General features: G+C 56.7%; 1 protein-coding gene across 1 annotated transcript in view; it reads left to right on the top strand.

The window, feature by feature from the left end:
- The window catches only part of NCOR2 (nuclear receptor corepressor 2), a 179768-nt gene extending 154598 nt beyond the window's left edge, over window positions 1-25170 (top strand). Inside the window, exons 28-47 of the mRNA XM_010582247.1 lie at window positions 1069-1219; window positions 5006-5158; window positions 5549-5635; window positions 6100-6377; window positions 7187-7550; window positions 9627-9854; window positions 9967-10239; window positions 10894-11043; window positions 11491-11625; window positions 11737-11899; window positions 12457-12890; window positions 15222-15365; window positions 15537-15685; window positions 16024-16217; window positions 17979-18128; window positions 18438-18583; window positions 19839-19892; window positions 22769-22996; window positions 24696-24875; window positions 24995-25170. Of these exons, the coding sequence (XP_010580549.1) occupies window positions 1069-1219; window positions 5006-5158; window positions 5549-5635; window positions 6100-6377; window positions 7187-7550; window positions 9627-9854; window positions 9967-10239; window positions 10894-11043; window positions 11491-11625; window positions 11737-11899; window positions 12457-12890; window positions 15222-15365; window positions 15537-15685; window positions 16024-16217; window positions 17979-18128; window positions 18438-18583; window positions 19839-19892; window positions 22769-22996; window positions 24696-24875; window positions 24995-25170 (3837 nt within the window). The remainder of the gene's footprint in view (window positions 1-1068; window positions 1220-5005; window positions 5159-5548; window positions 5636-6099; window positions 6378-7186; window positions 7551-9626; window positions 9855-9966; window positions 10240-10893; window positions 11044-11490; window positions 11626-11736; window positions 11900-12456; window positions 12891-15221; window positions 15366-15536; window positions 15686-16023; window positions 16218-17978; window positions 18129-18437; window positions 18584-19838; window positions 19893-22768; window positions 22997-24695; window positions 24876-24994) is intronic.
- Window positions 25171-25630: the final 460 nt, after the last annotated feature.

Below are 25630 nucleotides of genomic sequence, written 5' to 3'. Positions count from 1 at the left end.
TTTGGGGACTCCTGGTGCTCAGAAGGCTTGGTACAGAGCAGGGGCATCTCCAAGCTGGGGTGGGGAAATAGTCTGCACTGGCGCAACCTGGAAGCACCAGCAAAGCTGGACGGGGCATCACTTCCCCGAGGCTTCCACGAGCATCAGTGCTGGGGGTTAGTGGGGTTAAATGAGCAGAGTAGGCAGATGTCAGTCAAGAGCTTTGCTCTGACAGCATCACTGTGCCTCCCCTTCGATGGGGTGGGGGACTGTCACCCCATGGTGGCTGTTCCCAGTTGGCACCGACAGGTTGCAATGGCAGAGGGGTGTTAATCACCAGCAGCATCTTCAAGGACATCCAGCTCTGGGTGTTTTGAAGAGGATTTGGAGGGGGGCAGGTGGCTGTGAGCTGTGTCCGTGTGTGCCTCCGGGGAAAGAGACGTTTCGGTTCACACCAGTTTGTGTAAGGAGCCTGATGCTGTTTCTGTTGGAGAGCTAACCAGCAGCTTTCACTCCCCGACCTGCTCCAGGACCGGTCTCGTTGACGCCTGCCGTCTCGCCCAGGCGTGCTGCCAGCCGCCAGCTCCCGCACGCAGGCAGCTCTCTGAAGGTCATGCTTGCTGCCAGCAGACGTGCCCTGGGCGGGCAGGACATCTCCGTGCCTCCTGTACCAGGCTGGGGAAATAGGCTGCAGGGAAAAAGCTAATGCTCGAGCAGTCTGTGCCATCACCGAGGTGTCCGCAGGGAGGCACCACCCTGTCCCCCCAAACCCGTGGGGTAGAAGCGAGCCAGGTAGCTTACTCCGAAACACACGGGGCGAGAGAGTTGTGATTTTGGAGGTCTGCGCTGTCCTCACCCCCTGCCTCTTCCCAGCAGCCTGGCACAGATCACGCACCTTTTTACCGCTCCTCATTATCATCCTCATCAATAATTAAGCTGCAAGTCCCTCGCTGTTGGCTGCGCCAGGAAGCAGAGGCCGGGCGCGCTCTCCCTCCACTCAGCCTCCCGCGGGGAACAGCCTGTCCCTGTGCGCGCGCTTGCTTAATTGCTTGTGACACTGTTAAATATGGATCTTGGTGGCTTTCCAAGGGCACCCCGGCAGAAGTGCTGTACAAAGGAACCATTACCAGGATAATCGGAGAAGACAGCCCCAGCAGAGCAGAGAAGGCGAGAGAGGATGCCATGCCCAAAGGACATGTCATCTACGAAGGGAAGAAAGGCCACGTGCTGTCCTACGAGGGTAAGTCGTAATCCTCTGCCTTTTTCGGGCAGGCGCCGGGGGTTTGTGCCGCTGTGGCTGGGAGTCGGGAGCTATTTGAGGAAAGGCTGACGAAGTGCAACAGGCCAGCCTCGCGTCTTTGCTTCCAGTGTCGTTTCTTTCCCTTCCCACCATGCCTGCCTACAGCCTGGATGGGTTTCCTTCTGTCCTGCATAGTTATCTTGCCTTGGAGGCGGCTTTGCTGGTGGGCAGGGCCGCAATGAGGCTGTGGCCGTGGACAGTATCTCTGGTTTTGGTTGGATTTGGGGAGCAGGGGGCAGGAGAGGACCAGATGGGAAGGTATTGCCTTCACCCCTAGCACCCTGCGCAGGAGGGGACTGTCTGAAAATGTTATGAGAGCTTCCCCAAGCTCTTGAGCCAAGGTGGGACTCAAGAACCTGCAAGATGGAGGCAAGTCAGGTAGTTTGGCATAAAGGTTTATTCAGACATCAGATTCCCACCTGCAACATCTTGGGCACCGTGCAGCTTTCCCAGCATGGGACTGCCCTGCAGGAATCCTCCTGGGCCGAGCAGCACCGTGCCTGAGTACCTTGTGAGCTTTGCTACAGCATCTGTAGGTATTGGAGGGGATGAAGGCATTCCTGCAAGGAGCCTGTCCGGAGGGTGCATTGGCCTGTTGCCGGCTGCTGTTGCCTGGAGGTGCTGGGGACCCTGAGGGACATGTCCGGAGCCCCGTCTGGGGTGAGAAGCTGCCCCCAGCACAGACAGTGTCACTTGTTAACCGGGCTGACCCTGCCCGGCTGGCGAGCAGTGCAAAAAGAGTACAGCAAAGCAAAGCCGGGCGAGCAGCTGGGCTGCTCCCAAGGGGGCTCTGGAGAGCCCCGAAAGCCGTGTCAGAGCTCGCACCCCCGCTGCACGATAACGCGCTTCCTCCGTAAATGCCGACGGTGCCTCGCTGCGTTAGCGGTATCAGCAGGCAGTCACCAGCTGCTCCTGCCTCCTCTGCGCCTGCTCATCCGATCGCAGCACTGGCCATCAAAGCTGCTCTGTAAGTCCCGGTGGCTCCCATTAGAGATAAGCAGATGTTCCTCTCCAGTGAAGCTGGAAACAACTCCTCCATACTCGCCTTTCGCCATGTGCTGGGCCGGGCATCTCTGGCGTGGAGCCGGGCTCCTCCTCGCCCTCAGCTGGGCTTGCGAAGAGCCAAGTTACAGACATCGCAGCCCCGCGTCCTCTTGAGGTAAAATACCGGTGTGTGCTCTGACCTGCACGGGGACCGCCATCCTCATGTGTCACCTCTGTTCTCAGTTGAGTTTGGAGGTGACTAAGGAGCTGATCCCTGGGGCAGAGCATCCCTTTTAGTCTGCCTGGCAGCCCGAGTCCTGTAGTTAGTCATGTAGGCAGAGGGTGTCCAGCAGAAGTCCCCTTCCTCCTGCCCACAAGTGTAGGCAGCTGGTTTCGTCACAGCCTGGTTGTTTCATCTGGGGCCGGAGGCAGAGAGTTTAGGTCAGGCCACAGGGGACAACTCGCAAGCTTCAGCTGATGCCACCTCTGTGTGTGCCCTGGGACCACAGGGACCTTTCAGTGTGCCGTGCCTCTCGCCTGCCGTGTGGAAACCAACTTGTCCCATGCCTGCCCACATTCGCTGTCAACTCTAGCCCAGATAAGTGTCACCATGGGAGACTCGTGTCTGGGTGCCCTTTGGGACAGTTGGCAGGGCTCAGACCAGGGAGGACGCAGGAAGCGTTTCAGGACTTGTTTGTGCAAGAAGCTATTTTAATCTCCTTTTCCCGGGCTTGGAGTCGAATGAGGTTGATCTCAAAAACGGCGCCACCAGGGGAGAGATGGGGAAGGCTCCCGGTAGCGAGGGCTGCCAGTGCCCAGAGCTGGGATCCCGCTCCGGGCAGTGGAGACCTGCAGACCAGACCCTTCCCCATTGCACACACTCACCACTGTCAGCCCAGCTCCCTGGCTCCAGCCTGAGCCTATCGCCTCTCGCCCTACCCCCCGTGGACGTGGATGAGGAATTAATTCCTTCCTCTCCACAGCAGCCTTTTACATGCTTGATAGCATTTATCGCATCCTGAGTAATCTCGTCTGCTTCTGCAGCCTAGCCAGCCCTGCTGCCTCTCTCCTTCCCCCCGTACAGCCCGGCGAGGCTTCACAGCCTGGAACGGAAGAGTTAAAAAAAAAAATTAAATAAGAAAACTGAAATTATTGGTGATTATGAATTTTGGCAAGCAGGAAAAAAATTGCAAATTCTTTAGTGTCATGAGGGTGCTTAAAATAAAAGAGCTGTAATGAGACGAGATCCTGTAGCATGTGCGAGCTGAATTGTGCTAGATTGGTTATTCTCATTCTGCATATGATTGCTGATGGCTTCTGCAAGGCAAGGGACGTGGGTTTGGAGTGATTTTCTTTCTGTTTAGTCTCTCTTCTCCCTCGTGCCCTCCCCCTGCTTCCCAGCGGTACAAAGGGTGCCCGGGACCGCGTCCCCTTCTGCAGAAGGGCTGTTGGCAACAGATGTGCCTTGATGACAGGGTGCAGGCACATCGCCCCGCATCTGCCGCAAGGTGCTTGGCTGATTCTGAACATCACCCCCGGATTTCTCCTGTCAAATGACTCTGAAGTGAAGGCTCAGGGACAGATCCCCCTCTTGTTTCCCCATACACAGCCCCAAACGCTTTCTGGATTGAGTGGGTGCTGATTGTGGAAACCAGTAGTGGGTGTGAAGTTGTAATAATCCCATTTTATTAATTACTGGTTTTGCTGAGGAGGACTTTTGTTCTCGATTGTCCATGATGGAATGAATGTTTTTAACTTCTCCTCCATTTTCTCTAATTGTATAACCACCTTCTGTGCCCGTGAAGAGGAGGATCAGGGCACTGGCAATCCTTGGCAGGGATGGCCAGGCCACGGACGATGGGCAGAGGCGTTTATCTCTCCAAGCCAACATCCCTGCTCAGAGCTTGTTACATAAACACGAAGCATTCGGCTGGCTCAGAAGCTGCCTGCTAAATTCACAGCTCGCCGCACATGATGGATGCCCATCGCCCAGGGTGGGCACGATGCTGCCTGGCACGGGTAGGGCTGTGCTTGCAGAGGGGTGGGGGCTGTAGCTCAGGACAGTTGTCCACTGTTCATTTGCAGAAGAGTCTGCTCCAGGTTCGGATGAGGATGTAGTTGGTGGTCTCCCATCATGTTAGTCCTCGCTCCATCAGTCCTGCGTGGGTCTTTTCACCGTCTCTCCCAGTTCTTGTGCGCGCTCACCGCTGTTTCAAAGGAATCATTCTCAGCTTTGCCTCTCCCCGCTTTGCCTTGATTTTCTCACCCAGGGAGTGTCTCGGCAAATGTTAAGGCTGGCCAAGATCCCAAACAGTAGGTGTCTAGCAAAAATCAAAACAAACGGGAAGAAAAATAAAAATCCCCAGACTCACAGGGCCAAGTTCAGTGGAACCGCAGCTGCTCACACCAGCGCCGCGCTGGCTCCGGGCTGTCCCGCTGCCTACATGATGGCCCCCACTGGGGAGGGAGAGAGGGAGGGAGCGGGACACGACAGGGCAGATGTTCCTACCCAAGCGGGAGGCACAGATCTGGAGTCTGAGGCAGGCAGGGAGGGGAGAAAACACCAGCTGAATTTCTTGGAAGCCAACCTCATGCGATGTTTCTGGCATTGCTGAGCGGTGGCTGATGCTGGGATGGGATCTGACCTTTCAGCAACGCACGCAAACAGCAGTAAACACCCTCCCTTGGCCAGTGCTGACTTTCCGTGCTCCTGATGGTGGTTCTCGGTGTTCCCTTCCCCAGGTGGAGTTGCTGCTTCTCAGTGTCCCAAAGAAGACAGCAGGAGCACAGGAGCTTCGCATGAGACCACAGGAACCAAGCGGACCTACGATATGATGGAGGGGAGGATCAGCCGAGGCTTATCAGCCCGTGATACCTTATCTGCCAGCATTGAAGGTGGGTCTGAGTGAAACCTTTCACCCATGCTTTGTTAGTATTGACCCGCAGAGACCCCATCTTGTCTACATGATGGACCTTCTCATGCCCGTGTTTTGGCAGTGGTTAGCTGGTACCCTGCAGCACATCCCAACAGAACAGCAACCGACCAGTGTGGGAAAACAAGGGACACAAACTGCCCCATTTGCCTTTGGTTTCTGTCCAGTCCCAGACCAGCTTCAGGACTACAAAAAAAAAGGAAGCACGTTTTAAAAAAAGACAAATTAAGTAATTTAGAAATTGTTGATGTTTTTCCTTGTTGTCTGAGGAGTCCCTGGTAACACTGTCGTGTATTCATTGTAAGCGAACTCCTGTGTCACAACCCAACTTTCCCCCTTGGATCTGTTCTAGGTCTCATGGGTCGAGCAATCCCTCCAGACCGACACAGTCCCCATAACCTAAAGGAGCAGCATCACATGCGGGGCTCAATTACACAAGGTAAAGCTTCCAAGCAGAAGATGGCCATAGCCAGAGGTAACGTGGGGAAGTATCTCACATGCATGGCCCCTTGTTGTTGTTGTTGTCAGACTAGGGCAGAAGGAAACAAGGATGGACACATCAAGGTCCAGCTGTAGATCTCTGCAGCCTCGGCTATGTGCTCAGAGAGATTTTCAGTCTTGCTCAGCTTCTACCAACCTAAGCTCTCACCAAAGTCGGGTAGAATTTTCAGTGACTCACATGAAGGCAGGTTGAAACTAGTGCAAAATGGGTCCAGAAATTGGTGGCAGATGTGAGGTGGTCCAGCTGCATTAGTGATATAGCTGCTCTGTGTGTTCAGCTGGGTACCAGTTACATGCATTAACTAGAGACCCCCTTGAACTGAGTATCCACACGGGGACTGGGAGTCCAGTGTCTGGCTTGGGAATCACCCTCTGCATCCATCATCTGCTTGGGGGTTGCAGGAATACCTCGGTCCTACGTGGAGGCCCATGAGGACTACCTCAGAAGAGAAGCCAAACAGCTCAAGAGGGAAAACACTCCACCGAGGGACTTATCTGATGCCTACAAGGTCAGGTCTCACGAGGGCCTTACTCCTCTGAAAATGAAACCAGCCCATGAAGGCCTAGTGGCCACGGTGAAAGAAGCAGGAAGATCAATCCATGAGATTCCCCGGGAGGAGCTGAGGCGGACGCCAGACATCTCTCTGACGAGACCTCTGAAGGAAGGCTCCATCACGCAGGTGAGCATGGGGCAAACAGCAGATGAGATTGGTCCTACTCAGGCTGCTGTCCTTGCACAGACCCTGGGAACCATTCCCAAGGTAAAAGGGGAGCAGAGAGGGCTTCGGGCTGCAAACACATCACTGGTTAGAATTGAGGCTCTGCTTGGGTACAGGTTGCCCTTCTCCATCCTTTGATGGGGCCCTTTCCAACACAAACTGTTCTATGATCTTTCCCAGTGGATAAATACAAAACCCAGGGAAGGGAGCTCAGCACCCCCTGGCACATTAAGAAGGCAATGTTCCATCCACATGTGTACACGGAAGGGGACGCATTTGGCTCTTGTTCAAGGCCAGAGTCAACTCAGTGCCCTCGGCAGTTTTGACTCTGGGTGCACATAATCTTGGTCTCCTCCCTTTATGGGCAAGTGTCAACCCAGCAAGGCCAGTAGTTAGGATGAAATGTGGCATGCTGTCTCCTGTTGGGCTCCAAATATTTAGAGGGTTCCCATGGCACCTCATAGTCCTACCTCATTTCACAGTGTGTGTAGGAGAGAGGCGTGATGGGCACAGCCAGCCTTCGGCAGTGACTCATCATCATCTTGTTGGAGCACAACAAGACATGCAAGATGGGCACTCCACCCTGCCCTGCACCATGCGGAGCTATTATCTCTTCTTTGCCGACGGCTGTTGCCGTTTGACCAAGTAAACCGGTGTACTGACCCACTGAACAAGGAAGCACGAGTCCCGTTGAAACTTGCTGGGATGCGGTCGCTGCATCCCCTTCTGCTCTACACCCCTTTGACGTCTTCTCTGCCTTCTGTCCCCAGGGTACCCCACTGAAGTACGACAGCGGCTCTTCCTCCTCGAGTACCAAAAAGCATGACGTGCGGTCCATCATTGGCAGTCCCGGCAGGACTTTTCACTCTGTGCACTCGCTGGACGTCATCCAAGATCCGAGGAATCTGGAGAGAGCTTATGAAGAAAGCCTGAAAAACAGGCCAAGCCCAGTGACAAACTCGGGTGGCTCCATTGCCAGAGGGGCTCCTGTGATAGTACCTGAGCCGGGCAAGCCCCACCAAAGTGCCCTCACCTACGAGGACCACCAGGCAGGACACAGCACGGCATTCGGCAGCCACTTGCACAGAGGGTCTCCGGTCTCCACGCGGGAGTCCACGCCGCGGCAGCACGAAGGTACTTGGCAAACCTTGTTTTTGATGCTAAGGTTCCTAGCAAGCTGAGCGGGCAAGGTGCGTGGAAGGTGGCTGCTGACCCCACCTGCCCAAGCCATTCCCAGCAGGTGCCTGTCGAACCCGTTCTCCCCGGCACCCCGCGCCCACTCTTGCCTGCGGCTGCCACTGACTCACAGCACTGGGTAGCTGCCAGGGACGGCTGGGGCTCAGCTCCCTTCCTGGGGATGCTCGTACAGTTGCAGCTAGGGCACCCCACGTCTGCGCCGGGGTAACCAAAGGGAGACTTGGACCGTGGCCGGTGAACCTGGTGGTGTTTCGAAAGCATCTTCCCTGTCCCAGCACTGGCCCAGGGCACCCTTGTTTCTACAGGCGGGCAGGAAAGCAGTGCTTGGTGCACCGGGTGGGGGGATCTTTTCAGCAATCTGGTGTGTGTTTGCCTACCTCATGTGTTTATGCCTCATCCATCACCTGGGCACCCCACCTCCAGGAACATCTAATCCCTTCTGAGCCGGTGGATCCGGGCAGCATGTCTGCCTGTGCCTGCTGGCATCAGTCGTCTCCTGCCCCCAGAGCCAGACCTGGGGCTCCGGGGGAGCAGGCAGGTGGCTGGGCTGGGCTCAGTGTTCTGGTGAGACACGCTGAGATCCAGAGGTCAAAAAACCCTCTTGCTTCGTGACACGTTTGTGGGCAGGTTCGGTGCTGAAGCCAGTCCCTAAGGTACCTTGTCCCACCAAGCCTGCTAGCTACGCGTAACTGCTTCAGGTCCTTTTGCATCTTCCGCCTGCAAATCCTTGTCCTAACCCAAGAGTCTTGTGATTTGGGGGCGTGCAGCACAGGACATCACCGTCTGCCAAAAACCGAGGCCGGGATGCGCCTCCCCAGCGAGGAGTGGGAGATGGGGCTGTGCAGTGCTGAGCTCCTCCAAAAAGCCTCCCCCATGACTTGCTGCCAGCTGGGCTAGCTCCAGCTCTCTGTGCTCGGTGTGTCCCGTTGCCGCAGCCCCTGCTGTCTTCCTGGTTAGGTCAGTCATTTTGGGGGAAGCCTTCAGATGTTGGTGGCTCTTTGAGACTGGCACATACGGTGAGCACAGTGCAGGGCAGGCAGCACCTGGGCAGTGGGGAGGAATCCCAAGGGAAAAATCAATGTTCGTGCAAAACACCAGTGGGAAGGTGGATTCTGTGTGTCCGGAGCTCACAGGATTTTGGGGTGCAGAGGATCTGTAGGAGGAGTCCCCATGGTGTGGGTCAGAGTTGGAAGGCACCTTTCCCTGAGTTGCCTGAGCTTTCCTTCTGCCCCAACAGTAGGTTTGATTTATTAGCAGCTACACCGAGACACCAAGCTTCGTGAAAGGAGCAGGAGTGGCGCTTCACGTGTCCCATGTTGCAACCCCAGTTGTTTTAAAGTCGGCAACGATGGGGCTGGATCCGTCTGTGTGTGCGCGAGAGGGCTGCTCCTTGCTGCCCAGGCAGCATTTGGTGTGGCTCTGTGTCAGCCACTGTCCCCAGCCTGCTGTTACAGACACAATAGCTGGTGACGCTTATCCTAGGTTGGGCAAGAAGTGCCACCAATGCCCAGCTCAGGTTGGGAGAACCGAGAGAAGTCTTTGACATGATCCAACCTCCCCTCCGTGTGCTGAGAAAGAGCTTATGGCGCCAGAGGGTGGCGGGTGCTCAAACACTCTGAACTGTGTTTCGTCACCATTGCCGGGAGTTCCAGGGTCCCCGGCTCTGCCCAGCAGCGGTGACGTCCTCTTGCCGAGGAGCGTGGTAGCAAGGCTCCACCGCCGGCTGCTTGCGTGGGCCAGGATGAACTCACAGACCGCCTGGTGTGGATGTGCTGGGGTGAACGGATGGTTTGGGACAGGCTTCTCCTCCCGGGTGCAACCAGGGCTTGGCTTGCCTCGCCTCGGCCTTGGTGGCGTAACGGGGCATGGCGGTGCAGGGAGGAGGGAAAGGTCCCTCGAGTTCAGGGTAGCTGTGAGCATCCCTGGGGGACATGCTTGGCCGCGGGCATCCCTCGGGGACGCAGCTTGGCCGCAGCACTCAGTCTCTGACTCATTTCCTTCTGCTCACTGCAGGGAGCATTACTGCCGGGAAGCCAGTGTCCCAGGACAGAAAGATCACCCCCACATCAAGAGAGCTCACCAACTCCAAGTCTCCGCATGCTCCCGTGGCCGACCACCACCACCCCATCTCCCCGTACGAGCACCTGCTCCGTGGTGTGAGTGGGGTTGACCTGTACCGAGGGCACATCCCGCTGGCTTTCGACCCTGCCGCCATCCCGAGGGGAATCCAACTGGAAGCAGGTACCTTCGGCGAGGGCACGGTCTGTTTGGGATCGGTTTTTCCCTTGTTATGTTCCGAAGGCTGAGGTCTCTGGGGAAAGCCACTTCACATCTGCATCCTTTTCTCTCCCAGCTGCTGCTTACTACCTGCCAAGGCATCTGGCTCCAAGCCCCACGTACCCCCACCTCTACCCCCCGTACCTCATTCGGGGCTACCCAGACACAGCTGCCATGGAGAACCGACAGACCATCATCAACGACTACATCACATCCCAGCAGATGCACCACAACGCCGCAGCCACGGCCATGGCGCAGCGGGCAGACATGTTGCGTGGCTTGTCACCCCGGGAACCCTCCCTCGCCCTCAACTATGCAGCAGGTCCTCCCAGAATGGCACCATCCAGGGGTTTGGGGGCATTTTGGGAGAAGGAGGCTGGGTCAGGCCAGCACCGCCGCCTCTAGCTCTGGGGCCAAGGGCCGAGCCAGCAGCACGGTGCAAGCCAGCAGTGTGGGAACTTGGCTGGTTAGCATGGAGGACAGCTGAGGGGGAATCTGATGCTCTTTTTGCCATCTTGAGTTACTTGAGGCTCCTTATGTCCAGCTCTGGTTTTGGGTCATGGGAGCACTTCCCAGCCTGGACCTGCTGGCCTTTGGAGATTAAAACACACTCCCAGAAGGATATCTGTCTTTCTGCAAAAAGCAAAGCGTGCTGGGGAGTGTGTGGGGTGCAGTGCTCCTGCCCCTCCACAGGCAGGGCAGCATTGGTCTCCGGCTGCGGGGAGCTGCAGCTGATGCCGTCTGCAGCCCCCTCGCTCAGCAAGGATAGATCTCAGCATTTTCCTCCCCGTTATTGCCAGGAGCAGGACACGCTGTATGTGCCTGCAAAAGGGTCCCCTCCCCTGACAGTCAGCTCCTGGGGGCCATGTGTGCACTGGCACCTCGTGCGCTGTGCCAGAGCAGCAGGACAGGTCGACCGTCCCCAGCATCACTCCCTGTTCCAGCACAGCAAAGCTGCAGCGGCTCAGTATCGTCCTGACAGTCCTCTTGCTTCTCTCTCCAGGCATCATCGACCTGTCTCAAGTGCCACACCTGCCTGTCCTTGTGCCCCCTACCCCCGGCACCTCCGCCACCACTATGGACCGCATCACCTACATCCCCGGGCCCCCCCAGACCTTTGGCAGCAGGCACAGCAGCTCCCCGCTCTCCCCAGGTAATGCTGCAGGTTGCTTTTCCCATGGGAAAGCAGTTGGGCAGGACTCCCTTAACCAATTCAGGGCCATGAGCTCAGCATGCTAGGGCAGATGCGGGGAGCCCAAATTCATTCTTACGCAGGGACCAGCCCACTGGTTCCCTTAAACCAGCTCCTCTGATCCTGCTTGTTGGGGGCTTCCTTGCTTTTACCCCTTCTTCCCCAAAGTGGCAGCTGGCAAGCAGCTTTGTGGAAGGACATACCCTGGAGACAGCACCAGCACAGCTATTGTGTGTTTTGCCCGGGTTTTGTCGCACTGGTTGCCCCCGTCTGTCCTGCTCCTGGTGACCTTGGATGGAGTCGTTCCTTACCTGCTCTGCAGACACAGCAATGTGAAAAGCAGACGGTGTTCCCCGGGGAAAATCACTCTGTCTGCAGCCCTTTCACTGCCTTTTGGTTGGGTTTCAGGAGGCCCCACGCACATGACCAAACAGTCGGGATCATCAGTGTCCGAGAGGGAACGGGAGCGAGAACGGGAGCGGGAGCGGGAAAAATCCATCCTGGCATCCACCACGGTGGAGCATGCACCCATCTGGAGACCAGGTAGGCTGCGGAGGAGCCTGGCACCACATATTGGGGCCTGTGCTGGGTGGAAGTAGGGTTGGGGCTATAAAACAAAGAGCTAAAGAAGCCCTTCTTTGTATTTTCCCCCAGGTACAGAGCAGTCCAGCAGCCGTTCATCCTCGCACTCTCACAGCCACCAGCACTCTCCTGTCTCGCCCCGCACCCACGAGACCATCCAGCAGCGCCCCAGCGTGCTCCACAACACGAGCATGAAGATCATCTCCTCGGAGACCCCTACCCCTTCCGTCCTGCGGTACGTCCCCCTGCCACAGTTCTTGCCACTTGCCCGGACCCCTGCACTGGCATGACTGTGACAGTTAATTAGTGAGCATCACATGGGGCACCTCTGAGATGGAGCAAGGGTTGTTTCGGCCTTTCTCAGCAGGAGCAGGACTGGGGCTTACAGGGAAGTTGTGATGGGGAGAGGTAGATTTTGGTGCCTACTTCCTTTGCTTTTCCTGGTGGCTTTTACTACTACCAGGAAAGAAAGCAGGCGTGTCCCTATGCCCAAATACAGGTATCACTTCTCTTACTGAAAGTTGCCTGGTGGTGGAGTTAGGAAGGTCTCTGGGACCTGTCCATGGGTTTTATAGTCTCCAGTTGATGCATCCAAGCCACAGCCAATACCCATGGCCAGTTACTGTCTGGAGGCTCCATCCAAGCCCTCCTCACCTGCACAGGCCAACCCTATGCTCAAGAGCCCTGGGAGGACCTCGGCCAGGCAGCGCTGAACGCTGGGGCTCTGGTAACAGTGCTCCCCTTTCTCCACATGCTTCTCTCATCTTCGCCTCATCTTCATTTGCCTTCCAGATCCTCCTCCACCACTACCACGTCACCGATCCGCTCCGCTGCCTTCCCCTCGGCCTCCACCCTGCGCTCCTCCATCAGCACGGTGGACGGCTACGCGGCCCCAATGGACCCGGCTGTCCTGCAGAAAGAGGCCTCGAGGGCACGGGAAGCCAAGGCAGAACGACCCCAGACTGACAACAACGTCTTCACCTCAAAGCTGCCCAGTGGGGCCAACCTTGAACAGTCACCTTCACCCATTAAAGCCATGGATTCGAGACCTTTACCCGCCTCTGGACCTGGTTCTTCTCATCACTATAGCAGAGGACAGGGGAAAAGCCAGCAGCACCATCACCCTCTGGACCAGCAGCACGCAGCCTCGGGCCCCGAGCAGCACAGTAGAGAAAAGAATCAAAGTAAACCCTTTTCAATGCAGGAACAGGAGCTCCGAGCACTCGGTAAGACCACCACGACAGCGGCCAACTTCATAGATGTGATTATCATGCGCCAAATGTCTTGCGATAAGGGGCAGCGAGAAAGAGGCTCGCTAAGTAACGACTCCACTAGTGATGGTAAGAAATTGGAGGGGAGAGGTGAGAGAACTGTGGCCTGAAACCCATTTTATTTCATTATTTCTTATTTTTAGTTGCACATTTTGGCTATTGGCTTCATCAGGTCCCTGAGTGTGCTTGTCCCTCTGCTTCCTGATTGTTGTGTTATTCCAGACTTTTTTATTTGTGTGTTTTAAGGATCTTCCCTTCTCCCACCCTCTTTTAGTTTTTCCCTTTGCCAAGTCCTGTTTTGCAAACGTTGTTCAGTTCCTGGTATTGCTTTTTACAGACAATAGCAATTTGCTAATTCTGATTTCCCCATCATTAGAAATTCCCAGGCAGTCTGTAAGGAACAGTTGTGGGTAATAAATCAAAGGAGCGAAGTGGAGAACCAGGAGTGTGAGCTGCTGGCTGTCAGACACGCACCTACCTGCTCATGGTTGTACCTCTGAGCATGCAGGATCTCAGGGGGCATTGTGGGCTGCTGCATGATGCCGCTCAGACAGGCTCCCTTCACTTGGGGTGACCTCACTTGGGATCCCAGTGCTGGATGCTGCACAAGAGGGCAACGTGGACATCGCTGTCCAGGGATCACTCAGCTCAGCTGTGTTTGGCAGCCATTTCCAGAGCAGACCACAGGAACCACCTAACAGCAACCTTGTGTAGGATACAAAAGCGCTGGGATAAGTTTCTCCAGAAGAAAGTGCAGGGAGGGAGTGGGATTCAAGTTCTGGGTCATTCTTGATGGGGCCAGCCTTCACCCAGAGCATTCATCCAGGCTCCCACCAGCGTGCAGAAGCAACAGGCAGCCCGTGGGGATTTGATGGGGCCCCATCTTCAAGCTGAAGCATCTTCCTTGGCCATCAGCACTGCACATTGCTACCCAGCTCCCCTTCTGTAACCCAAGGGTGAAAGGACATGGCAGCGTGGCCAGAGAGGAGAGCTGCTCTCACTGGTGCATCCTGACCCACCCATCCCACCACTTGGTCATGTCTGGTCCCAGCCCCTTCTAGCAGCGTGCTACAGGGCCAAGGATGTGCCTCTGGCCACGGCGCGCTGCCTGGCTGAGCTTTTCCTCCACCTTTTTCCCTGGCACCAGTGTTTCCTCCAGCTGAGTGTTGTTGTGCTGCAGAGATGGGCAGCTTTTCTACGGCCATGAGCTTACAGAAAGGAGCTGGTGTTCCTCAGGACTTAACTGTTGGTTAGGGATCTTTACAGAGCAGAATACTTCATCTTGGGTGGATCCAAATCGTGCTCCCTTCAGTGCTGGCATGCATGGGGTGATGGGGGACGCTGCATCCCTGTCCCCAGCGCAGGGAGGTTCTCCATGGGGGTCCTCCCCTCCCCGTGCCCTGGGTACATGTGAGGTCAGTGTGTCCGTGCCTGGGCACCGGGGACCCTCCAGCAGTGCTGTGGGTCGCCTGCCACATTTGCCTGCAGTTTCTAGGAATTGAGCGTTAGGAGGGTAAAGGTCTGTGGAGGCAAAAGTCCTGAACGTTACCAAACGTGCTTAGCTGGCGAGAGGCATCGTGTGCCTCCTCCGGGACTCCTCTGTCCTCCGCCACTGGTCTGTGGAAGCATAACCTGTCCGTGCCTCAGTTTCCCCTCTCTGTTGAAAGGTGATGGTGGTCCCTCATTCCAGCTCTGCCTGTTTTGATATAGTTTGAGTCTATGCAGAGGCCTTAAAAGGCAGAGAAGGGTCAAGAAGCCTTTTTGCTCCTGCAGTGTGCGAGTCTGCTGTCTCTGGAGCAGGATCTGGAGTCTGCAGGGCCTTGCGCCCAATTTTCAAGTCCCTGCTCTTGGCCATGCTGGGCTTGGGGCTTTGCTTTGTAAAGCACTTGGAGACCTCTTGTGCAGCCACCTCCACGCCTGGAGAGCATTGCTTTCCCTCCTGGCGTAGTGGGGGTTTTATTTTTCTGTTTCAGTAGGTGGGGGAAAGGGGGGGAACAAGCTGTGAAGCTGCAGGGGTTGAATTTGGTTCCTGACTCCCATGCTGTCACCGCGAGGTGCTGAGTGTCCAGCTCTGCAGGACTGAGACATCACCTCTTTACTGAAGGCATTACGACAACTGGACATCAGGGGTGGCTCCGGGGGTCCCTGCAATGTGACCTGCCAGGTCTTCCGTCATCTTTTTTTTCCCCCCTTTGCTGAACGTGTGACTCTGCCTGCAAGCAACGGTTGCCACAGCACTAGGGAAAAGCCAAGCGAGCTGATTTTAACTCCCTTCTGTTTCCTCAGGCTTTCACGGAGGCTACAGCCCTGAGCGGATGGAAGCAGTGAGTCCCGTGAGCTCACCCAGCCTGTCCCATGAGAAAGGGGCCAAGCTGCTGCAGGATGCAGAGAAGGGGCACGGGGAGCATGACCTGAGGCAGAAACAGCAAGGTGAGGGCAGGGGCTGGCAGTGCCAGCTGGTGCAGGAGAACCCGAGCTGGCGTGGGGGGCTTCGTCAGCCAGGTCTCGCTCGCCATGCTCCAGTACCGTGCTGGGATGGCATTCAAGGAAGGGAGCACAGGCATCATCTCACACCTGCTCTCTTCTTTGTGCCCCCCCCAGGCTCGCTGAAGGCCTCGGCTCCCGAAACAGCCCACCTGCAGCACCTCCGGCAGCCCGACGGCCCCCAGTCCCAGTGCCAGCCTCTGCAGTCCAGCCAGAGCATCAAGGGCATGAACCAGCGGGTGGTCACGCTGGCCCAGCACATCAGTGTAATTAAACTCATTCTTGCCTTCCCGCTGCGACTCCTGGGAGGAGGGAAGAGCTGATACAAAACATGTCTGGTGGGGAAGGGCTGGGAGTGATGCTAGAGAGCTCAGCACCTCTGGTTGGGGGCTGGAGAGAGAAGAGCGCTTCAGGCATGTTCAGCCTGGGTGTTTGTGTCCCCAGTAAGCCCATCGCGAGAGCTGCTGCAGGCAGGAGGCAGAAGCTAGATCCCCACGGGTACAAACCAGCCTGATTCCCTCCTGCTTGCCCTGCCTTAGTTGAGCCCAGCAAAGCCAGAAGTAGAAACCAACTCTATTTCTGACTCAGGGCTTTATCCTTCTAGGAGGTCATCACGCAGGACTACACACGCCATCACCCGCAGCAGCTCAACTCCCACATCCAGACCCCAGTGTACTCCTTCCCCGGGGCCGCGTGCCCCGTGCTGGACCTGCGCCGCACCCCCAGTGAGGCGTATCTGCAGCAGCAGGAGCACGCAGCGACCTCCAGGATCTCCCCGCAGAACGAAGGAGGCAAAAGGTGAGGTCCGAGTGTCCAACCAAAGCTGGCGCGGGTTGGTTTCTGCCCACCCGCTGTGCCAGTCTGAGTTCGGACAGATCAGGGCTACCCAGGGTGAGGAGCCGGGCAGGTGCCCTTGGCTACCTGGCACCCCGGTAAGGGGGTTCATAGGGCAGGCTGGAATTTGGCGTTGCTGAATTTATGTTCCCCAGCTTGGTGCTTGCGTGGATTGCTTGCTTACACAGCCCAGAGGGTAAAACTGCTTTCTGATCTGGGCGCTTTGCCCCGTGGTGGTGCCTCTTGCTATTCCTGTTGTCCTAGAGGTGCTCTCTAGACCCCCCTGGAGAACGTGCATGATCCCCTTCCTGATCTGGCTGGTGTCACAGAATAGTTTAGGTGGGAAGGGACCTCTTGAGATCATCCAGCCCAACGCCCTGCTCTCAAGCAGGGTTAGTGGGAGCAGGTTGTCCTGGGTCATGGCCAGTTGGGTTTTGAATATCTCCACTGATGGAGACTTCAACACCTCTCTGGCCAACCTGTACCAGCATTTGAACACCCTCACAGTAAAAAAGTGTTTTCTTGTGTTGGGATGGAATTTCATGTGTTTTGGTTTGTGCCCATTGCCTCTTGTCCTGTCACTGTCCTCAGTCCTTGGCAGGTCATGGCACAGTGACCTTTCAGACCACAGATGATTCCAAAAAACCCAAAGCAATGTATTTTCCGTTGGTTCAAAGTTAATTTTATCTTCATCTTTCTCAGTGAATCAGAAGCTTGTTAGACACATGTGCCCTGTCAGCTGCAACTATCCATGTCAGGCACTACCTGTATTTCTTTCAAAGTCACTTTCAAATCCTTGTGCTGGTATCAGCACAAGGCAGGTCTGATTGCTGTTGTATGGAATTAAAAAATGGGAAGTGTGAGAACGGTGTCTGTCCTGCCACCCAAACACCAACAGAGACCCAGATGCATCCAGGAAAGAGTGGTGTCTCCAAACTGGTGGTCCCCTGTCAGTAAATGTGATTATTCTTCCCAGCTCTCTCTGGTCCTAGAGTTGGCTTTATAACATTAGGGGAGAGAGCCCAGCCCTGGCCACCCAGTGATGAAGAAAACTGGGGGGGGAAAAGAGAAACCACAGAAAGAACAAAGACGTAAATTCCCAGAACTCGCCGTGAGAAATTCCTCACGGGCTCGAGCCTGGCCGTCTCCCAGGCGCTGGCCACAGGCAGGCATCGGGGGGCTGTCGGTCCTCTCCGGGCTGCCCCAGTGCCGGACTCACAGCCCGCAGCCAGCGACCCCCTGCATGGCCCCAGACAAGGTGGACAGGAGGTGGCGGGTGCTGCCCTCCACTGTGTTCACAAATATGATGGGGAATCAAAAGCCATGTCCCCAGAGGGTTAACGTCGCAGCCCTCCGCAGGGATCGTGTCCCTGCCAGCCAGGGACACTTGGGCTGAGCCAGCAAGTCCCAGGACTGGTCCCACCATCCCTCCTGGGCAGCTGTATTTGGGGCGGCTGCCGGCTGGCCCGCTGCCTGGAAATCTGGGCCACGTCTCGGCTCAGTCCTGCTCTGCACGCCTGCGGTGCAGAAAAATGCCCAAGCTGCACTCTTCCTCCGGCTTGCGTTAAAAGGCGCCGTAAGCCCACAGGGGTGTGGAAGGTTTGGCTTTTTTCCCTGCTGTAGAAAAGCTATTTTAGTCCTTCTCCCCCTCCCGACCCCAAGCTGCTGTGCAGAGACAGAGGATGTTGCAATAAAACGATTGCATCTCCCCACCGCTCTCCGCAGGTCTCCGGAGCAGAGCAAAGCCTCGGCCGGGAGTGGGTCGGACAACTGTATCGAGCCGGTCTCTCCACCAGACGGCGTGGGAGAATCGGAGCACGCCAAGAGCGCCACGTACCCAATCCTGTACCGCGAGGGCGAGCAGATAGACCAGAGGTAACACCGAGGGAGGGGATGGTGGAGACGGCCTGGGGATGTTCCCCTCATCCCCACGCTCGCCCTGGCCCAGGCTGCTTTTCTTGCAGCCAAAAGCAATGTCACATCCCAGGTTGCTGTCCGTTCGTAGGGGCTTTTCAACACCATGTGGTACATTTACGGTAGGGATAGGGAGAAAGGTTGGAGATCCGGAATATCTCAGGAGCCCCCAGGCTGATTCTAAGAAGTTACACAAAGGGAAGAGTCTCTCTAGGTAGGACTTTGTGAACTAGACGTTGCAGAGGTTTCCGATGGTCTTTTGCTTTGCAGGATGGGGTCCAAGTCCCCAGGAAACAACACTCAGCCTCCAGCTTTCTTCAGCAAGCTGACTGAGAGCAACTCTGCAATGGTGAAGTCCAAGAAACAGGAGATCATCAAGAAACTCAGCACGACCAACAAAAATGAGACGGAGTACAGTAAGGACATGTGGGGAGGCAAATGTGGGGCACTGAGGGGAAAAAAAGCCTTGAGGACACATGAAGCAAAGGAGATTTGGGAATGGGTGCTGCTGTGTTAAGGGCTGGGAGCTCCCAGCCAGCTCCCTCTGCATCGTGCCGTGGTTTGTTGGGAAGTGCAAGTTGAAAATGCTTCCTGGGATGAGCTGTGCTGGTGCCAGCAGTGGCTGTGTGCCTCTGGGGAGGCAACGGGAGGCTTCCCAGCCCCACGTCTCCTTGCTCTGGGGCTGTCAATCTCACCCACGCCAGATAACCACAATAGGAAGGAAATAATGAGCTGAGCACGGAGGAGGCTTAAGAGCAATTGATATTTTAATGAATGGCCAGCCAAGCTGAATCCTTCCTCCTTGAGATGCATCTCCCCCCAGCGTTACTTTAAGCCCTACGTCAATACTGGCGTAGCTCTGTAAAACTAAGCAGGCTGGCTTATATTAGAAATTCAGCCCGTTCATTCATTAACCGCTAATAGAGTAGATAGGATCATAATTTAATTTAGCCCAGCATTATACAGTCAATACTAATTCAATTTGAATCCATCTTACAACAGCTGCATCGGATAAGAGGGACCAAGCTGTCTCGTCTCCTGGATGGTGTTACCATGAGCCAACAGTATTGTTATGCCCCTTTGGGGACATGAGGCTGAACCCCATGACCTTCCACACTTTCCCTTATCAAGGGAAAATATATAGAAATAGGAAACGCCTCTTATTTGATGAGAATTTCTGTTATTCTAAGGAAAGCAATATCCAAGTCAAACAGCTCAGCTAAGAGGGAAAATATTGGTTTAACATTTCTTCTCCTCCTCCTCGCCCTCCCCACTGCCCAGACCTGCTCCCTGGGTGTGGGGATTTGAACCTTCGGAAATCCTGTAGGCAGGAGAGAGGGTTTGACTTCACGGAACTTGAAATTCAAAGGGCTGGAGGGAGGGAGGTCAGCTCTGAGCATGAAGACATCGCCCCGACTCTCTGGGCTCTGCTTTTCTGCCCTTTCCCAGCTGGCAAGGCATGCCCGCTGTGGATTTCCCAAAGGCAATTACTCCTGGTCCCAGCCAGCACCCGCAAACCCACCCCAGTGCCTGGGGGAGGTGGGGTGCTGTCAGGCTGGGTGCCGTGACAGGGACACCGGGATCTTGTCGTGGGTGGCACAGCAAGTCCCTCCCTACTGCCAGCCTGCAAATACTGCTCTCATACTGAAGAGCTTCTTTGTTTTTCTCCAGATGTTGGGCAGCCTGGGACAGAGATTTTCAATATGCCGGCGATTACCGGAGCAGGTAACACTCCCATATACCTGTACCATACCTCATTCCCTACAGGGCTCACAGCCACAGAGAGCAGGAGACTCGGTAGATTTAAGCATCTCCTTTTTTCCTTTTGCCATAAGACCGAGCGTAACAGCTGCTGCGAGGCTGAAGTCTTGGGACACACCGTAACTCCCTGCTGTTGAGTTGGAGACAGTGCAGTGTAACTCCTTGGAAAGCCTGACAGAGTTTGAGGAGAAGTGAAAAGTTAAGCAAGGGTTGGCCATCTGATGCCAACGGAAGGTCACACTATAGCAAGGTGGACCTCGTGCTCAGGAGAGAGCACCCTGCTCTTGGTGGGACCTTGTGGTCACCCATGGATGGGGTAGGAGGGCAACAGCAAAAGGGAACGTGAGGGTGGGAAGCAGGTTCTGTGCCACCGTGGGTTGGGCAGGCTGCAGGAGCCGGTCGCGAAAGCAAACTGGGGTGAGAGGAGCACCCCGTAGCCTTGAACTGTGAGTGTTGGGCAAACTGGCGATGGCTGAGGACCAAGAGGAGGTGTTATCTGGGAGATGGAGAGGTGCTCGGGCACAGGGGTGCCGGCAGCGTGCTCAGTCCTCCAAGTGCTTAAAGCGTGGGTTGACTTCAGTTTCTCAGGAGCTGGGAGGAAACGTTCAGCTGGTGGCCAGATCCGGCCATGGCGGTGCAGCCGGTGCCACGCAGAAGCGTGTTGTGGGCAGGACCGCTTGGAGCTCTGCTGCTGTGCAGAAGGGGGAGCTCCCGGCGGGTCGAGGGTTTCAGGCTGATCACCCGGTTCTGGAGGAACAGTTTTGGTGGTGGTATCTGAGTGCTGCCTCAGGCAGCCGTGGTGGGCTTTAGCGAGTCCCCAGCCCCAACCAGCATTAACCTGCCAGCCTGCCTAACTGGGGGTTCGCTGGCTAACACCTGGGACTGTATCCCAGCCCCCAAAGAGCCCCCCTGCTCTCAGGGCCTAAGGGTGCTGGGAAGGGCTCACGATGGTCCCCCAGACACCGGTGGAGATGTATTTGCTGTGCTGAGCCTGAGAACCACCGTGCAGGACCTGAAATGGTGATTTAGGAGCTTCCCCAGGGGCACTGCACCCTCCCCAGCTCTGCTGGGCCCACAGCTTCCAGCCCAGCTGGGAAGGGAGGAGAGGAGCAGCTTAAGGAAGGGATTTTGTCAAAGAGGGGCAGAAGGCAGCCCCGCGGAGTCGGGTGGCCAGTATGGGCTTCCCCGGCACAGGACAGAGACCAGCCCGAGGGAGAAAGACGGCGTGAAGGCTGTTGAGCTGTTGCCACCTGCGGCAGCAATGTCCAGGTGGGCTCGCAAATGAATGCAACGAATCCCCATTGAGGAGTATTAATTGATACTTAATTGATTAAGTATTGATGCTCTCCTACAGCAGGAATGCCCTCAGGTTGTTAGTTTTAAGTAGGAGGAATGGCAGCTTTCCCACAACCAAGGGAAGGAGGTGCTGTGGGCAAGGACTTTGTGCAGTAGGAGGGCCAGGCACAGCCATCAGTGGTGTAAGACCACTCGCCGGCGTGAACGTGCTTGGGAGGAGCCGACTCATGTCGGCAGCTGGGACCCAAGGGTCCACAGCAGACAAAATCTGGGGGGGTGAGTCCCAACCTCCTGAGAGCATCCCCTGGTCAAAGCCGCTTCTGCTGTGCTGGAGGGAGGCGTAAAGGCAGAGTGTAGGGAGCTGAGGGCCAGGGTCTGGCCGGAGGGGACCAGGAGAGACCCTGCCTGTTTACAGGAAGACAAGCGAACCCAGGATCCGTCCCTTTCCGAGCGGAGGGGCAGCAATCCCAGCGCAAACACCCCCAGGATGGGGTGACCTGGGGAGGTTGGGAGGGGGCTGCCAGTGGGGCTTCCCTCGCCGGCCTGCTATTTTTATGTCTGTATTTTGCCCTTGCTTGTTCCCTGTAACTGCCACACTGGGAATGACGGTGGCGTGGCTGAGCCTAGTGCCCTCTGGTCCCTGTGCGGTGCTGCACCATAACTGCATGGCTTGAGACTCACAACCACGCGGACACACCATTTCGCCTCTGCATCCTGTCCCGTAGCCGCGGCTCAGCCCGGGAGGGGGCCCTGGTCCACAGTGGGCGCCCGGCCGGGGGGGGAGGAAGGGAGCGGGCTGGGGCAATGGGCAGGGGGCTTGCAAAGAAAGTGAGGAGGGACAAAAGGACTCTCCCCTCTCCCCAGCGTAGCCCGACCCCACACATGCAGCTCCGCAGGGCCCGTGCCCTCGTCTGGGGGCTGCCTGCGTTTGCCACCTCTCGTGCCGGGGCCAAATCTGGGCACCTCTTTCCAATCAAGTGTTTTTGTGGGGTGCCCCCTCTTCCTTCCCTGATTCTTCCTCCGTGGCAAACTGCCCCAGCCTCCAAATTCCTGGCACACCAATTTTTGATCTGTGCGTGCATCCATATGAACGCCACATCCAGGTGACTCTCCTCCTGCTCCCATGCCAAGCCTGGCTGTGTTGGGAGCACAGCCCCCGTCCCCCCCACTTCTTGCAGTCGCTCCCCGGGGCTCAGCGACAACCCCTTATCCCTGCCATCCTCCAAGCCCTTGGCCCCAGGGAACCCTGCCTGCCTGCAGCACCCCAGAAACCCAAATCCCAGAGTAAGTCCCATCCCATCCCACCGCCAGCCCCTGCCAAGCCCTGGGGCGGGATGGAGCGGGGAGGAGGAGGACGGGTGCATTGCAGCGCTTTAAAGAACAACATGACAAAGTTTGTTGCTTTGCGAGAATGTGCTGACTGTTTGTTTCTTCCCTTCTCCCTTGTCTCCTTTCTCCCCCTTTCCCATTCCCCCCATCTTTCTTCTCATTTGGCTCCCCCCCATCTCCCGTCCCCTCTCTCCTCCCCCTCCCGTATCTCCCAGGGCTAATCAGTTGTAGGAGCCAGTCGGTCCAAGAGAATTCCAGTACCAACATGGGGTTGGAGGCAATAATTAGGAAAGCCCTAATGGGTAAATATGACGAGCAGTGGGAAGAGCGCTCACCTCTCAGTGCCAATGCTTTTAACTCTCTGAATGCCAGTGCAAGCCTGCCCGCTGCTATGCCCATAACTCCTGCTGATGGACGAAACGAGGACGTGCGCTCCTTGCCAGGTCTGCAGCCCTCTCCACCTTCGCTCTCTCTGTGTTATTAATTCTCAGCCTTTATTTTTCCCCTTTTGTGGGTGGATTTATTCCCCCCCACCCTGCCCCATTTTTGTTCATTTTGGTTTTCTTTTCTCCCCTCCCTCCCCCAGCTTCAAGCTTTGTGAATCCGCTGATTAATCCTGGTCTTGTTTGATGTTAATTTAATAGTCTCAGAAGGTGCTGTTGCTTTCTCTAAACCACTGACTGTGTGCCTTTCCCCATTTGTTGGTTTTTAATATCTCCTTTTCCTTTTCTTTTTTTTCTTTTTTTTTTTTTTTTACACAATGGAAAGGTTTATGGGGGGAGAAAAAATCCACACCCAAAAGACTGAAGCCATAAACCTAAATAGCCACCCCAAACTGTCTATAAACCCCAGGCAGCGTCACTGCTCCCAAAATAAGGGAAGGAGCCTGTCCCTCCCCACCCTGGGCTCAGGGTGTTGGGTCAGGCTCTGGCCTGGGACAGAGGGTTGGATGGGACCTGGCGGTGCCTGGAGCAAGAGGGGGAGCTTAAGGGAGCTAAAGTGGTAGATGGGGGACAACTTCAGAGAACAGGGCTGGGGCTGAGCTGCCCCATGGGCCCCGGCAGGGCTTGCAAAGCCGGCTGGGTGCCAAGATGGGGTCTGCCCGGCTTCGGGGGAGGCCTGAGCAGAGCCAGGAGGGTTGTTCTGCGGATCTCCAGTTAAGGAAGAGAGGAGGGGGACCAGGGACGGATGGGGGAGAGCGTTTGTCCCCCGCGCGCCCGCAAAGGGCAGATAGCCTCTTGCAAGCACCCTGCGCAGAGCACGGCGGCTGGTGCCGGGGGTCACCCTTGGCAATCTGGGCGCAGAACCCCCTAAGCTGAGGAGCAGGGCCCTGGGGGCACACATTGCGCCTTCCTCCGGCTCAGCTCAGACCCGGTGCTCTTCAGCTTGTTGCAGAAAAGCTTTTCTGGCTCCTGCATGAAACCAGCAGCTTCTTCCAGCCACGCTTCCCCATGCCCGGCAGAGGCTGCCTGGGCAGGCAGGGTGGGATGCAGAGCCCATCCATCCCTCCCCCTTTTGGGAGCTCCCCCCAGTTTAGCCAGGTTAACCTACGCGGCAGAGGCTGTTTTGGCTTTAAAACGTTTAAAAACTGGCTAAACATCACCAGGGATTTTGCTGTAAGAACAGATTAAAGACCATCCTGGCCATGTAGACCACGGGAATGGGGAATGTGCTCAGGGCTCCAGCACCCACGTAGCTCCCGGGGCGTCCCTGCCAACTGGCCGCGCGGCGGCACGTGGAGCTCCTGCGCCACGACTCGTGTTTGTGGGCTGAGCCGTGAGCCGGCTTGGGAGCAGACCCTGCACAGAAACAGCCCAGCCAAAGCCACGTGGCTGCTCCTGCCCCAGATCTGCTCCACGGGACGGTTCATAGCATCAACCCACAAAGTGGAGAGCGGCACAGGAGGGGACAGAAACCTCCTCGAGCCACCGCAGCCCCCCGCCTGCCCGCCCCGCTGCGGAGAGCTCGCCCCATCACCCTTCGCCGCCGTGGTGCCGGCGGCACGTGGGGTGAGCTTTTCTCCCGCCACGAGCTATTTTTCCAAGCTCTTAAAAGGGAAGCCCTGGGTACCCGCACCCCCTCCCCGACCCCCCGAGCCCCATCACGACGAGCCGGGTGATGAGCGGGCTCTTCTCTTTGCAGGAGGAGGGGGGAAGCCAAAGATCGCTGCCAGACCCAACAGCCGCAAGGCCAAGTCCCCGGCGCCGGGTCTGTCCTCGGGCGAGCGGCCGCCCTCCGTCTCCTCGGTGCACTCGGAGGGGGACTGCAACCGGAGGACGCCCCTCACCAACCGCGTCTGGGAGGACAGGCCATCGTCCGCAGGTAGGGCTCGGCGGGGACGTGTCCCCGAAGGGACGCCGTGCCACCCTCGCCGGGGGGGCTGCAGGGGGGCAGCCACCCCGGCCCCGGCGTTGACTCTCTGCTCCCTCCTCCCCTCGCAGGTTCGACGCCGTTCCCTTACAACCCGCTCACCATGCGGCTCCCCAGCGGGGTGGTGACGGCAGCCCCCGCTGCCCCCCTGCCGCAGGGGACCCCCGGCAGCCAGCACCATGCCTGGGACGAGGAGCCCAAGCCCCTGCTCTGCTCCCAGTACGAAACCCTTTCGGACAGTGAATGAAGCCAACCAGGGGCAGGGAGATGGCGACCAAACCCAGGGCGTGGGGAGCGAGTGGGACACCCGGGGCGAGCACCCGCCACCCCGGCCCCGCCGGCTCTCACGAGCGAAGATGCAGGAGCAGAGCTATTTTATTTTTTCCTTTTCCTTTTTTTTTTTTTTTTTCCTCCTTCCATTCCCAACCAGCCAATTTGGGGGGATGGGGGGGAGGGTAAATTTTTGTTGTTGGTTTTTTTTTTTTTCTTTCTCAACATCTGGAAATTTCTGCATCCTATTCAGTCTGAAAAAAAAGAGAAGAAAAAAGCCTTAACAAGACAAAACCCATGGAACCCATCTTCGATCTTGGCAGCCTTGCTGGGTAGTGACCCCTGCGCTCACGAGGGACTATATGAGCAGCCACGTGCCCGAAGCGCGCACGTCCCGGGGCCGCGCACGCTCGGACACTCTGCCGGTGCGCTCCCGC

This window comes from Haliaeetus leucocephalus, unplaced genomic scaffold (assembly GCF_000737465.1).
Source record: "Haliaeetus leucocephalus isolate CR32 unplaced genomic scaffold, Haliaeetus_leucocephalus-4.0 Scaffold840, whole genome shotgun sequence".
Taxonomy (NCBI): domain Eukaryota; kingdom Metazoa; phylum Chordata; class Aves; order Accipitriformes; family Accipitridae; genus Haliaeetus; species Haliaeetus leucocephalus.
The sequence above is the reverse complement of the archived record's forward strand: the minus strand, read 5'-3'. Positions and strand labels throughout refer to the sequence as shown.